This window comes from Pteronotus mesoamericanus, unplaced genomic scaffold (assembly GCF_021234165.1).
Source record: "Pteronotus mesoamericanus isolate MK-2021 breed Mesoamerican mustached bat unplaced genomic scaffold, CSHL_Meso_final scaffold_36, whole genome shotgun sequence".
NCBI lineage: Eukaryota > Metazoa > Chordata > Mammalia > Chiroptera > Mormoopidae > Pteronotus > Pteronotus mesoamericanus.
In genome coordinates this window covers 7,967,091-7,981,283 of record NW_026555313.1, presented here as the reverse complement: position 1 = coordinate 7,981,283, position 14,193 = coordinate 7,967,091, and the positions used below count along the sequence as shown (strand labels likewise).

The following is a 14,193-nucleotide window of genomic DNA, read 5'->3' as shown; positions in this document are numbered from 1 at the left end:
TTGTTTTGAGACAAGCTGCCATGTTCAAGGCTCTTTATATTCTAGAACTAGTTAGTTAATTTAGTCAAGTCTCAAGAAAAAGAGCTAAAAAGTTTGTCCTAATTTACTTACCCACGACACATTTTTTTCCCTCTACATTTAAAACATGATTCACAGAAAACAAAGATTACTTTTTAACTATGATCAGTTAATTTGCTTACTTCTCCTCAAAGACTTCCTTCCTGCTTCTCTATTACAAATAATATTCTTGTTAGAGCCCCGTTTCCTCATATTACTAGAAAATAACTTCAGCAAATATTGTTTAAAGTTCTATACATACAACTGGTAGTCAAAAATGTAAATGGCTCTTACAATGTTTCCATTTTTTAACTTACCTGTACTTCTTTTAATTCATCATCAATTTTGTTTTTTCTTTCTTCAATTTTAACAACTTCATCTGCTATTCTGAGCTTAAGTCTTTCAAGTTCTGTCTTTTGCTCACTCGCATCCTATAAGAATATTTAAATGGCATTCTGATAAACTTTAATGCACTCAGTATTTAAAAGCATAACAAAAATGAGTTATTTTGAAAGGACATTTTCTATTAAATGTTTTTCTAATGTTGACACATCAATTTCTAAAGTGCCTGGGAAACCAATGATGCAATTTACTCTATTTACTATCAAAAAGCTCCTATGGTTTATTTGTTTTCATTTTTTTAAACAGCAAAGCACTAAACTCTTATTATATGTATAAAAACAAAATGAGTCAGAAATATATAAACTAGAAAATGATCATAAAACACATTTAACACTCGCAATAAACAATGTAAAGAGGTTAGTACTATTATGCTCATTTCATAAATGAGGGAACTAAAAATGACGTCTTCTGCAATTCTAATAGTAGAAACTAGTAATTCTTGGAGACTATAATATATTAGAAGTTTGTGTTTCTACACTTTATTTTAGAGATCAATTAACTGAAATCATGACAATAATTTGATGCCAATATATGAACAAAATTAGTAAAACTTCAAAGAACATTAAATTGTATACTAATAATACGTGGATTTTTTTGCTCATGAATGCAAAATCAAGGGTCCTACATACATAAAAATGCTTGAAAAGTGTGAATGTTTGTATCTGGTTTATTGATACTAATAGAAAAACCAAGTAGGTAATTCATCAAGAAACCTGTCAAAAGTCCTTACAACAGGTGTTCTCAGCCATATTATAATCATTTAGGGGGCTTAAAAACTAAAACCTGGTGTCCTATTGCCAAATATGTTGATATACTTAGAATCTGGATGCAGCTAGGGCACAGATATTTTTAAAGACTTCCCAAGTGGTTCCAATTTATAGCCAAAATTGACAATCACTGAACCAACCAAATTTTCCCTATATCCCACTCTTATCTTCAGGTACCTTACACATCATCAGCTCAATAGAATTTTTACATTCCACAAGCATTTCTACCTTTGTATCTCTGCTACCATTCCTAAATAGGGAAAGCATTTTCTCCATCCGCACAAATCAAAAATCTTCCATAAAGGCCCAGCTGAAGTATGCCTTCTTTCTTTAACTTTCTCTTCCAACTGGAAGTTATACTTCTTGTGAATGCTTATTGCATTTAATTTATTCTTTCCTTATGGCAAAAGCTTTAGAAAGTGCACGGTTTGGTATTTAAACTATCACTTCAGATTATACCTTTTTTTTTTTTTTTTTACAAAAATAACAAATAGAAATGTCTGCTATTTACAATTAAGCAAAATTAATTAACTCAGGAGATGCATACTTATTCTTCTGTCAGGCAATAAAACTAGCTACAGTGTTAGAAAAACCTCTTAGAATATCCCAGAGAAAAGAGTATTAAAGCAATGCATATTACTAATGTTCACTAGTCTGAGAGAACACAGGCACACATAGTGCTGAATATTTTCCTTTTATAAATACACAATTATTAACAGTATTATCTTTTATTTAGCCTTTACTTTTTCATATTTCCAATTACTCTTTAAAGGTAAGAAGCACTTGAGAGGTATTTTTAACACTCAGATTGGCTTGCTGTTTTAAATAAATATTTATATAAATTTGGTTCCAAATTGCCTTGAGAAAAAAAATTATGCTGAAGTTTTACAGTATGAAAGTTACATTTGATTTTCTGATATGTTACTTATCAGGTCAGAAACTCAATAGAATTATCTTCAAAACACTGAACGTGTACGTAACCATCAATTATGTGGAAATATTGCCTTTCAAAATTTCCCATATGCGAATGAATTTATTTTGATATATCAGGTGAAATCTTTTCATTAAGTAATTCAAATCAGTCCAGATAACCCTTTTGTGAAGCTCACAATACATAATAAGTCCCCTTCCCATATTCAGATTTCCAATGAAGATGACCAGACAAAAAGAAAGCCACTTCAGTGAATAGTGAGAAGAAAGCAAAAAATAAAATGATGTATTTGAGAAAAAGGAACTTTCATAAAATACCTTCTGAAAACTAAGTAGAGATACTGCAACACTGAAACAAACAAACAAAAAAAAGAACACTGCCATAAGGAAACATTTAGAGGTTTAAAAAACCCTCCTAGAAATAACATAACAAATGAAAAGCTCAGTTGGAGGCCCTGGACAGGTGGCAGGGTTGGCTGGAGCATCATCCTGTGCAACTAAAGGTCGCCAGTTTGATTCCTAGTCAGGACATCTACCTAGTTTGTGGGTTCAGTCTCTTGTTGGTGCGTGTACAGGAGGTAATTGAAAGATGTTTTTCTTTCTTTCTTTCTTTCTCTTTCTCTCTCTCTCTCTCTCTCCCCCACTTCTTCCTCCCTCCCTCTTGCCCCCTCCCTCTCTAAAAATCAATAAATGTCCTCTGGTGAAGATTAAAAAAAAAAAAAAACAGTCAGTAGGAGAATTAGAAACTAAAGTGGAGGAAATTCTAAAGAAAGTAGACCAAAAGTATAAAAAAGAAAACAGGTTAGAAAACAAGAAAATTAGAGAACCAGACAAGGAAGCTCAAAGACGAAATAATAAACATGCTAAAAAGCAAGAACAAAGAAATAAGGAAAAGGAATTATCAAGCAAATAATTTAAGGAAATTACCCAAACTGAAAAAAAAAAAAGTTTTCAGGTGGAAAGAACCCACAGTGCTCAGCACAGTGAATAAAAATAAACCTAGACCAATGCAAATGTTATAACTTTTAGAGCAAGGAAAACAAAGATCTAAAAAGATTTCAGAAGAGAAAAAAGAACAGTTCACATCCAAAAGATTAGGAATTAAATAACTTTGAGCATTTCAGTAACAACAATGGGAGATAGAAAATGTGACAATAGCGATAGCATACTACTCCCACCACCCAACCAACCAACCAAGGACCCAGCAGAATGTTCCTGTATGTGCTATCTCCAAGTTATTTCTCATGTATCCTTTCTGAAGAAGCTCTTTGGGAAACAGACTTCACAGAAACAAAGGAGTAAATCAGGGGTGATGAAGAATGATCCTAGAATGGCAACTGTGTGACCACGCAGAGTTCCATTTCAGCATGAAACAAGTCAGGAGACTATGAGAGACTGCTATAGGCACCTGAGGAAAAATACGGAATACCTGGTGCTTTTTCAACTCTTGCCAAACATTTTTTAAAAGTTTGAAAATACGCAGTTCATGGGAGTCATACCACTCCCCTTCATGACTAGCGTAAGACTGGACAAAAGGTTACTTTTCAGAGAAATTAAGTCAAAGAATTTCTGGACTTGGGATCAACAGGCACACTTAACAACTAGGACGAGGCCTAATGCTGAAAACAAGGGGATTATATTTTTTGGTGACTAATGATTCTGAGCATCTTTACATATGTTTACTGACCCTTCACATATCTTCCTTCATAAAAAGTATGCTCAAATCTGCCCATTTTTAAAATTGGATTTTTTGCTTTATCATTATCAAGTTAAAATACTTTCTATGGATACATATAATTTATCAGATACATGTTTTGTAAATAATTTCTCCCAGTCTGCAATTTTCCTTTTAATTTTCTTCAGAATTTATTTCAATGAGCAGAAATTTTTAATTTTGATGTGATCCAATGTATCATTTTTATCTTCTATTTTGGTATTACATTTAAGAAATCTTTGCCTCAACCAACATCATAAAGATTTTCTCCTATGTTTTCTTCTAAAATTTTATAATTTTATGCTGTACATGTAGATACATGATCAACTTAATTTTCATATAAGTTTTAAGGTAAAAATTCAGTAGTTTTTCACTCCACATAGATATACAAATATTCCAACACCATTTTTTAAGAAAACATTTTCCTTTCCCCACTTAGTTGGTACTTTTGTATGAAATAATTGACCACATATGTGTAAGTCTATTGCTGGACCCCAGAGTGTCCCAATAATCTGTATGTCTATCACTATACCAGTAGTGCCTTGATTACTGTAGCTTTATAAGTCTTCTAATTTTTTTAAGAACTTTTGTGCCACTTTTATTTAGATGTATGCTTTTTGAAGTCTTGTAAATACATGCTTTACATTAGTTTTGTAAATATTTTGAAATAAGTTGAAATAAAAAAGGCATTAGGCTTGAAGTCAGTTTAATGGTCACCAACACTAAAATGGGCAAATATATTTAAGACAAAATCAAGGAAGTAAACCTAACAAAATTTAATGATTCATTAGATGTAAGATCTGAGGGAAAAGAAAGCTAGTATGTTTTTTAACTTCTGTCTTGAATAATTAGCTATATTGTGGTGCCAATAACCAAGGGAAGGAATACAGGAGAGGAAAATTATGAGTTCAGTTTTTAATCTTTTTCAAATTGTAATGTTTATGGACTTCCAAGAAGACATATCTAACATATTATTAGATATTTGAATCTGAAGCTCAGAGGAAGGATTAAGGCTACAAAACAAAAAAGATGGATTCAGTAAGGGTCAGTACGTAGTTAGTGGTACAAAGTAAGCGAATGGGCAAGAGCACCCTGAGAGGGTGTGAAGTCTGAAAAGAGCACCCAGGCAAAGACAGACGTTGGAAAAACCCTTGAAAAGGTTTACAGAAGAAAAGCAATGACAAAAGGGGATGCAATCAAAAAACTGAAAAGATCATGAAAATATAAATAGGATAAAGACATTTCATAAATATTGAGAAAATAAAGGCAGGGAAAACCCTTGTAGCCTAAAGGAGATAATTCTAAACTTTGCAACAGCATGGATGGAACTGGAGAGCATTATGCTAAGCGAAATAAACCAGGGGGCGAAAGACAAATACCATATGATCTCACCTATAAGTGGAATCTAACCAACAATACAAAGATGTAAGGAAAATAAGACCAGCAACACTGAACGGAAAAGAAACCACCAGAGACAAGAGGGAAGGAGGGAGGGGGGGCGGGGCGGGGGAAAGGAAAGGAAGGGGCGAGTCAAGAACATATAGCAAGGACTCATGGACAAAACCAAAGGGGAAGAGTTGAGGGAGGGGGCAAGGGAAAGTGGTGGGGGGAAGGCAGAGACAAATGTATTTGAAAAAATAAATAAATAAATTTAAAAAAAAAAGAAAGTCACAAACAAATAAATAAAATAAAATAAAAAAAACAACTAGCAGAGGATAAACAACATCATTTATAGACAAATCTACATACAGGATTTAGATTAAATATTATATGGTGAACTGAGGAGAATACAGTTAAAATTAAAAAACAAAACAAAACAAAACACCTCATAGACAACAGTATGATCATTACCAGAGGGAAGGGGGAGGCAGGAGAGTGTAAAGGCAGGATAACTGGTGATAGAGACATGACTTGGGTTAGTGAACTCACAATACAATAAAGAGATGATATGTTATAGAACTGTATACCTTAAACCTATATAATTTTATTAACCAATGTTACCCCAATAAATTCAATTTAAAAAATCATGGGAAAAATCATGCTCTTCCACAAAAGCTCAAGTACACAATACTATCAGTCTGACTCACCACAGACAAGCAGTATTTTTTAAATCACGTAACTAAAATGGTATGACAATCAGGTATAAATGGTCTCCCTATAATTCGCATTTTTGCATACACTCTAAACATTACCTGCATTGATACTGTGATCTCTTGAAGAGCAGCATCTGCTTCATCTTGCTTAATTTTAAGTAATACACTTTGTTCTCCAGCTTTTCTGTTCAGTTCATCCACAAGAGCTTTAGCTTCATTTAGTTTAGATACACCAGCCTACATAAATAAAATGTTGGCAATATTTTTTAGACAGAAATTTTATGCTCACACAGGGAAGGAAAGAAAGAAGGGAGGGAGGGAGGGAGGGAGGAAGGGAGGAAAAAGACTGTAAGAATCAAGCAAAAATGTAAATGTGCACATATAAAACATTCACAAGAAAACTTATGATATTTTTGCTATTGCTAATTATACTGATTCACTCAATTGTATACCCATTAATATGTAGTAAAACACTCCACAGAGGTTTAAAGAAAAACAGATTTTAAAACATCACAATAAAGCTGAGCCCTGACTGGCACGGCTCAGTTGGTTGAACGTCATCCGAAAAAGCGAAGAGTCACCAGTTTGATTCCTGGTGAGGGCAAATCTGCGTTGTGGCTGGGCCAGGTCCCTGGTTGGGGCCTGTTTGAGAGGCAACCAATCAATGTTTCTCTCACACATTGATATTTCTCTCTCACTTTCTTCCTCCCTTTCCCTCTCTAAAAATAAATAAAAAAACATTTTTAAAAAATCAAAGTTGAACAGATCAACACATTTTATAGATTAAACACTGGGTTTTTAACTACTGCTTTAAATGGGAAAGAAAATGGAAAGCAAATAAAACCCCAAAAAACCCCTCAGTAAATTTTTTCCATTTTTTAGTCTCACAGACAGGTTGAAAGAACTCAAGGGCCACCCTTCTTATACTGGATAACATTTGGATTTGTCTGTTTAGTACCTATATTTTTTATAAGACACTGCCTCACATAAGATTCTAGCGGGCTATCATTCTAAATGGCTTACCAGTTCTTTGGGTGGTCATTTGACCCTGGCCTGGCAATTATGGTACCCCATCCTACTGTCCATGAAGACCCGAGGAATGGACATAAAAATATTCCCTCTTTTCTATAATATGAGTTGGATGTGTGTCAGAAGATTTTGGGAGATAATAATGGCAAAAAAAGAAATGTAACCAGTATTTACTGAGGCCCCAACATAAAGGACAGGCACCATGCTGGTTCTGTAAATATATACTTTATCAAATACACACATACAACAACTTCTGCCCAATTAAGCTGCAACTCATCAAGTTTAAGTGACTTATCCACAGCATCATACAGAACTAAATCAGGAAATTAACCCTCCCAACGCATGTATAGTTAGTGGCTTAATATACATAAAAGTGAATTACTAGAAAGAAGAATAAAGTTAACTGGAAATTAAGATAAATCCTAGTTATAGCATTAACATACAGAAGCTGGTACTTGGGAAAGGAAGTGCTCTCTGACAAATTCTGAGGCTGGCATTTTAATGCCACATTTAAGTTTAAGCCCCCATTGGAGAAATATAGATTAGAAAAATGTTCAGAATGTACTAAGTGGCACAGATAGAATTTTTCTATAAAATAAAATTTTAATTGTAATGTTTATTATAAAGCATAATCTTGTATATTATGTTTTAATTAACAGGTCTTTCTAAATTTCTAAGCTATAAAAGCACAAAAATACCATACAGTTAAGAAAAGAAACAGTTATTGAATAAAAAATAAATACAAAACCATTACTACAATTTAGTGGACAACACAGGTACATAAGTGAGTTTGTTTTGAGGCATTTAATATCGTACAATATTTATATTAAATATATGCCACATGGATTGTTCTGTATATGAGTGAAATAATTCAAATTACCAATATTATACCTGCAAATGACTCTGTCTTTTTAATAATTCCGTTTTCTTGCTGCTACTAATGGCGGAATACACATGTAAAAAGGTCATGTATCGGCTTGGTGTAGCACCATATGCTTTACAAGATTCGTGGATTAATAAAAATGATTTTAAAAAATCAGGATCAACTGGAAAGAGAAAACAAAGTGACTTAATACATGCGTAATCAATTAGATTCAGAGAACATTACCTTAACTATGTTTAATTCATACCAGGTTCTTCCACCTATATAACTATAAATATGAGATACCATCTTTACTTAAAGGAACACAGACATTCCTAGATATTTATTCATAGCTCCTATTTCCTTATGAATTTTGAATTATTTAATCCCAGTGGTTATTTAATTATTTAATCTTTCTATTATTATATATTTCCCCTGAACACTTTTATTTCTGCTAGAAAGATATATCTACAGGTTGCCGTACAACATAAACTGGAGCAACATTACACATGTAATCCGGAAGTAAGCTCAATAAAAACTGCGTAAGAGGAAAAACAATGCCAAACCAAATTAACACCTATCCACTCCCATTTGATGCAGGGAGAAATTGCATTTCAAATGTCAAAAAATTAAGAATACGTTCATATTAGATTCAACATATCCATGACCAAACAGATCCTCTTCCTCTCATTGCCGCAATCTATTTTCCTCTGCATTCCCTACACCAGTAAATAAAATCAACTGCTAATGATTTTTCTAAGCCAAAAACCTGAGAAAAATTCTTTACTCCTTCCTTGTATGCCATGGCCATTATATAATAAGGTCCCCCTTAGATTACTTCCTGTTTTCTGCCCAAATCCATTCCTTCCTCTGAGTTTATTGCAATAGCTATTCTATAGTGGTCCAATTGCCTTTTGTTTCTCCCTATACCAATCTGTTTTACAGTAACTTAACAAAAAGATGGGCCCAGAAATTTCTCTTTCTGAAACAAGACTCTGGTCATAGCAGTGGAACAGAATAGACAGCCCAGAAATCAACCCCTGACTTTATAGTCAATTAATATTTGAGAAAGGAGGAAAGAGTATATACAATGAAGTAAAAACAGTCTTCAGTAAGCAGTGTTGGGAAAATTGGACAAGTACATGTAAAAAATGAAACTAGACCACCAACTTACACCATACACCAGAATAAACACAAAATGGAAAAAAAAACTTAAATGTAAGTCACAAAACCATTTAAATCCTAGAAGAAAACATAGGCAGTAAAATATCAGACATCCCACATAGCAGCAATTTTTACAGATATATCTCCGAGTGCAAAGGAAACAAAAACTAAACAAATGGGACTACATTAAATTAAAAAGCTTCTGCCTTTTTACAGCTAAAGAAACCACCATCAAAATGAAAATGGAACCTACTGTATAGGAATCCAATGTATAGGAGAACATTTTTGCCAATGATACATCTGACAAGGGTTTAATTTCCAAAATATACAAAGAATTTACATGACTCAATACCAGGAAAACAAAGAATCCCATTAAAAAATGGGCAAAGGACCTGAATAGACACTTCTCCAAGGAGGGCATACAGATGGCCCATAGACATATGAAAAAATGCTCAATGTCTCTACTCATGAGATAGTTGCAAATTAAAACCACAATGAGATTTGAACTCATTCCTGCCAGAACTAATATCATCAATAAACCAACAAACAGTAAGTGCTGGCAAGGATGTGGGGATACGGGAACCCTAATGTACCCTTGGTGGGAATGGAGACTGGTGCAGCCACTGTGGAAACACAGTATGGAGTTTTGTCAAAAATTAAAAATGGAACTGTCTTTTGATCAAGCAATTCCACTTCTGGGAATATATACTATGAACCCTAAAACACCAATTCAAATGAATATATGCACCCCTATGTTCATAGAAATATTATTTATAATAGCCAAGATTGGAAATAGCCTAACAGCCCATCAGTAAATGGGGGGATAAAAAGGCCATGGTACATTTACATAATGGAATACTATGCAGTAGTGAAAAATAAGGAACTCCTACCTTTTGTGACAGCATGGATAGACCTGGAGACTGTTATGCTAAGTGAAATAAGTCAGTGAAAGACTGACAAATAAACCGATCTCACATATATGTGAAATTTAATGAACAAAATAAACTAACAAATAAAATAGAATCATAGGCATAGAAACAAGAACAGATTGACAGTTATAAGCAGGGAGGAGGGTGAGGGAGGGAGGAGGGTGAGGGAGACTAGTTGAAAGAAGGTGAAGAGATTAGCCAAAGAATATACATGGATGACCCACGGACATGGTCAACAGTATAGCGATGGCCTGCACGAATGAGGGCGGGGGGCTTCGTGGAGGAAGGCAAAGGGGGAAAAATTGGGATCACTGTAATAACATAAACAATAAAATATAAAAATAAAATAAAATCTCTCAATTACCCCATATCACACACAAGTTAGAATTCAAAATCCCGTAGTATGACATGGAGGGCTCTTTATTACCTGGCCCTGCCTACCTTTTCTCCTCATCTAGTATTCTACTATTTTTCATCCTATGTTTCAACTGTTTGGGCTATTTAAAGTTCCATAAAATTACTTGTTTTCATTGCTCCAAGCCTTTTACATGCTAGTCACTCTAAACAGAAAACCTTCCCCAAACTGCCTGCCCGGGGGATATTCAACTCCTATAATATCTACCAGTTAGAGGTTTCACTTTCCACAGTACTTCATAAAAACTCCCACCATCACTTATCAAGCTACATCAGTTTTATGTTTATATATAACATAATTCTTACTATTACTAGACTATGAGCTCATAAGTCATCTTTAGTATCTAGCTCAGTACCTAAAATAAAACAAGTTCAATAAGTATTTGATGATTAGATGGTTATATAAATAAATGAATGACTGTATGATAAAAAATATATAGTATCACACTGAAAATTAATTTGGATCTAGAGAACATAATGAGGATATTATACTTAAGAAAATATTATGCCCACACTCAAAGAATATCATGAAACTTTTTCAGGTATAAATTGAGTGCCATGGCATATGTAAGTAATAATATAAAAAGTTTAGCCTATTAGCCAAAGACCCCTAAACAATGCAAGAAGCCCTTCAGATCACTAGGGTCATATATACAGGGTCCAGCAGAAGTTAACACTTGCTTGAGTGTAGTTGGTAGGGCAATAACATAGGTGTAATAATTTATAGTTTAATTTGAACATTTCACCTAACATGTCAAATGGTGTGACTGGGTGTGATACTGCTATGTTCCAGAATTACATGCTTACGATTCTGTAATAAAAAAGGGGCATTATTTGTGCCAGATCCAATATAATTATCAATTTCTTAAATTCAAACAATAGATATTGTTAGGTCTTACATGAAATGACAAATATTTATTTAAAAATAAAGAAGGCTTTAAAGTTTAGTTTTCATCAAAAGAGATATAACTTTGTTAGTTTTGTATTATTCAAATTAATAATCATTGTGACTTCTTAATGGCTCTGTAAGATTAGATAACCATTTCATAAATAAAAATCAGTTTAAATCAATTTCATCAAAATTACCTGAATATTTTTTCTTTTCTTCTTTTCTTTTTTTATCACCATATTTTTCTTCACTACCTGTTTCACTGAGTAACATTTCAGGTATCTAAAAAATGAAGAGCAATTCTTTATATCTCAATTAGTATAAAAAAGTTTAAGTAAATGCAGTATCAGAGGTTAAAAACCTTTCACACACACACACACACACACACACACACACACATTCTCTCTCTCTCTCTCTCTCTCTTTCTTTCTTTCTCTCTCTCTCTCTCTCTCTCTCTCAAAGTATTAATTGCACTTTTCTTCTAGGATTCTTTCCAGACTAAAAGAAAAAAAATCAATATATCCATCTTTAAAAGATATTTCCTAGACAAGATTTTGACAAATATGAACCTTTAATTGATTGTAAATTAATGACATTTAGGGAAAAGCTCCAATATGTCGCTTAAAAGATGATTAGACTTTGAAATGAAGGAAATCACAATCTGGATTAAATTAGAAAATAATCACAAATGCCATTTGAAATAACACAATGATTAAAATATTTGGCATAAAATTAACAAGATGCCTTCATGCCATAAAGGGATAGTAAGGATTCTTAGCTTTCTTGAATAAGAAATATCTAAAAGTAAATGAAAACAATTTCATAATTGATAATTATGAAAACTACTGTCTTGCTGTAACTAGGTTTTTGCCACTATCAAAAATAAAAAAATAAAGTCTCATATGACAGAAAATATAATAATCTCATATAAGATTACTATTTTAAAATATACAAAAACTCTGAGTTTCCCAAAGAGAAAATAAAGTAATTCAACTATGAATTCTTAAAATAAAGCCAAGCTCTGGCTGGTTTGGCTCAGTGGATTACGTGCCACCGGTCCAGTTCCCAGTCAGGACACAAGCTTGGGTTGCAGACCGGGTCCCCAGTTGAGGACATGCCAGAAGTCAATGTATCTCTCACACACTAATGTTTTTGCCTCTTCCTCCCTCCCTTCTCATCTCCCTAGAAATGGATAAATAAAATCTTTAAAAATACAGAAAAATAAAATAAAGCCAAAAAGCTTCATCTTCTATCACCTAATATAGTTATAGCAAGAGAAATCACAAGTAATCTAAGCAATAGGTAAAAAAAAAAATCATTTTCTGATTTTCTCAGAATAAAAGGTAAGCCAAAAGATTCCTGAACTAATGGGAGGATTTGAAAGTGCCAAGACTCTCAAGTCAGAGAATTTTTTTTTTTCAAATAACTTTACTAATTTCTGATAAAACACTTAAGCTTCTGTGGCAATATTTTAAATTTATACTTTAGGCTTTGATTTTCTTCCCCTCTCTCCTAGACTCTGCTTGTCTTCACACTCTCCTGGTTTTCCTCCTATTCTCTACCAGGTCCTTCTCAGTATTTCTGTAGGTTCCTCCTTTTTGTTTCAACTTCTTAATGTTAAAGTGTCCCAGGGATCAGTGCTTGGATCTATTCCCTCTTCTGTCAACATTCAGTCTTTTAGTGACATCATTCAATCTCAGAGCTTTAAATACCGCCTATAGTCTGAAAATTCCAAAATTTTTATCTGTATGTATGCCTGACCCTTCCCCTGAAATCCAGATTCATATACCAGCCTTCTCAACCTTGCATCTTGATTTCCTGGCATTTCATACTTAAAACATATAGCATAGGGATGATAGACTTTTTTTCAAAAAATTAAATATTTTAACTTAAAAATATGCTAAAATTTTTACTGTGATGTTTTTATTATAAGCTAATCTTGATAGGTTAATGAAATTAATATATTTTTAAAAGTACAATAAATATCTGTGGTCCTTAAGAACATAATCTTCGACCTAAGATTCTAGATGAAACTGACTATAATATCATACAAGAATATGAAAAAAATAGCTATCTTCAAACATACAAGAGATGTTCAGTGTCACAATTAAGGGAATTACTATATCAAATACCAAAGGGAAGTTGTGAAAATCAGTAACTTCATATGTGGAATCCAATGAATAAAGTAAACTGATAAACAAAATGGGACCAGAGGCACAGATACATGGAACAGACTGACAGATACTGGGAGTGGGGGGACTGGAAGAGATTAGGCAAAGAACACATATGAATATATGCAAAGCCCATGGACACAGACAACAATGTGGTTAAGGTGGAAGTGCTGGGTAGAGGGGACAGGGTGAGGGAATAGGGAACATATGTAATAGTGTAAACAATAAAAATAAAATAGAATAGTACATAAAAAAAGAATTAAAGAAATTTAAAAATAGAAAACCAGTAACTTAAAAAAGAAAATATGGTTATTTTTTTATTTCCGTATTTAAATGTTAACTTAAACTTACTTTCTTCATGCTGTTTTCTGACCAACCCTCCATCCATAACACCTGGCATTTCTTATGCAATGCTGGATTACTCTCACAGTTTATTATGAAGTTTAAATTTGCAGAATCCATTATCAAGACAATATGCAAGTTTTGTTGAATTCCTAAAAATTATAAGAAAATTGTAATTATGTTACATTACAGCAGTAATAATTGGGGAAACCTACATATGGTCTGGTTTTCTCAAAATTTTCTAGAATGGAAGAGTAGCAACTATTTATTAAAAAGGAGACGCTATGAAACAGTATTGCATTATTTTTATTTTGGTTAAAAAATACTTGTGTGTGTGTGTGTGTGTGTACATATGAACAAAAAATTTCCAGAAGGATACTCATGAAGAAAATAAGTGTGTATAATATATTGCTGTTTTGTATGTTATTTT

At 33.1% G+C, this 14,193-nt stretch overlaps 1 protein-coding gene across 1 annotated transcript in view; it reads right to left on the bottom strand.

The window, feature by feature from the left end:
• Positions 1-14,193, bottom strand: part of DYNC2H1 (dynein cytoplasmic 2 heavy chain 1) — a 315,287-nt gene that overhangs the window by 206,882 nt on the left and 94,212 nt on the right. Inside the window, exons 52-56 of the mRNA XM_054592495.1 lie at positions 13,773-13,915; positions 11,448-11,532; positions 7,884-8,038; positions 6,063-6,200; positions 375-488 (exon numbers count right to left, since the gene is read on the bottom strand). Coding sequence (XP_054448470.1) covers positions 375-488; positions 6,063-6,200; positions 7,884-8,038; positions 11,448-11,532; positions 13,773-13,915 — 635 coding nt within the window. The remainder of the gene's footprint in view (positions 1-374; positions 489-6,062; positions 6,201-7,883; positions 8,039-11,447; positions 11,533-13,772; positions 13,916-14,193) is intronic.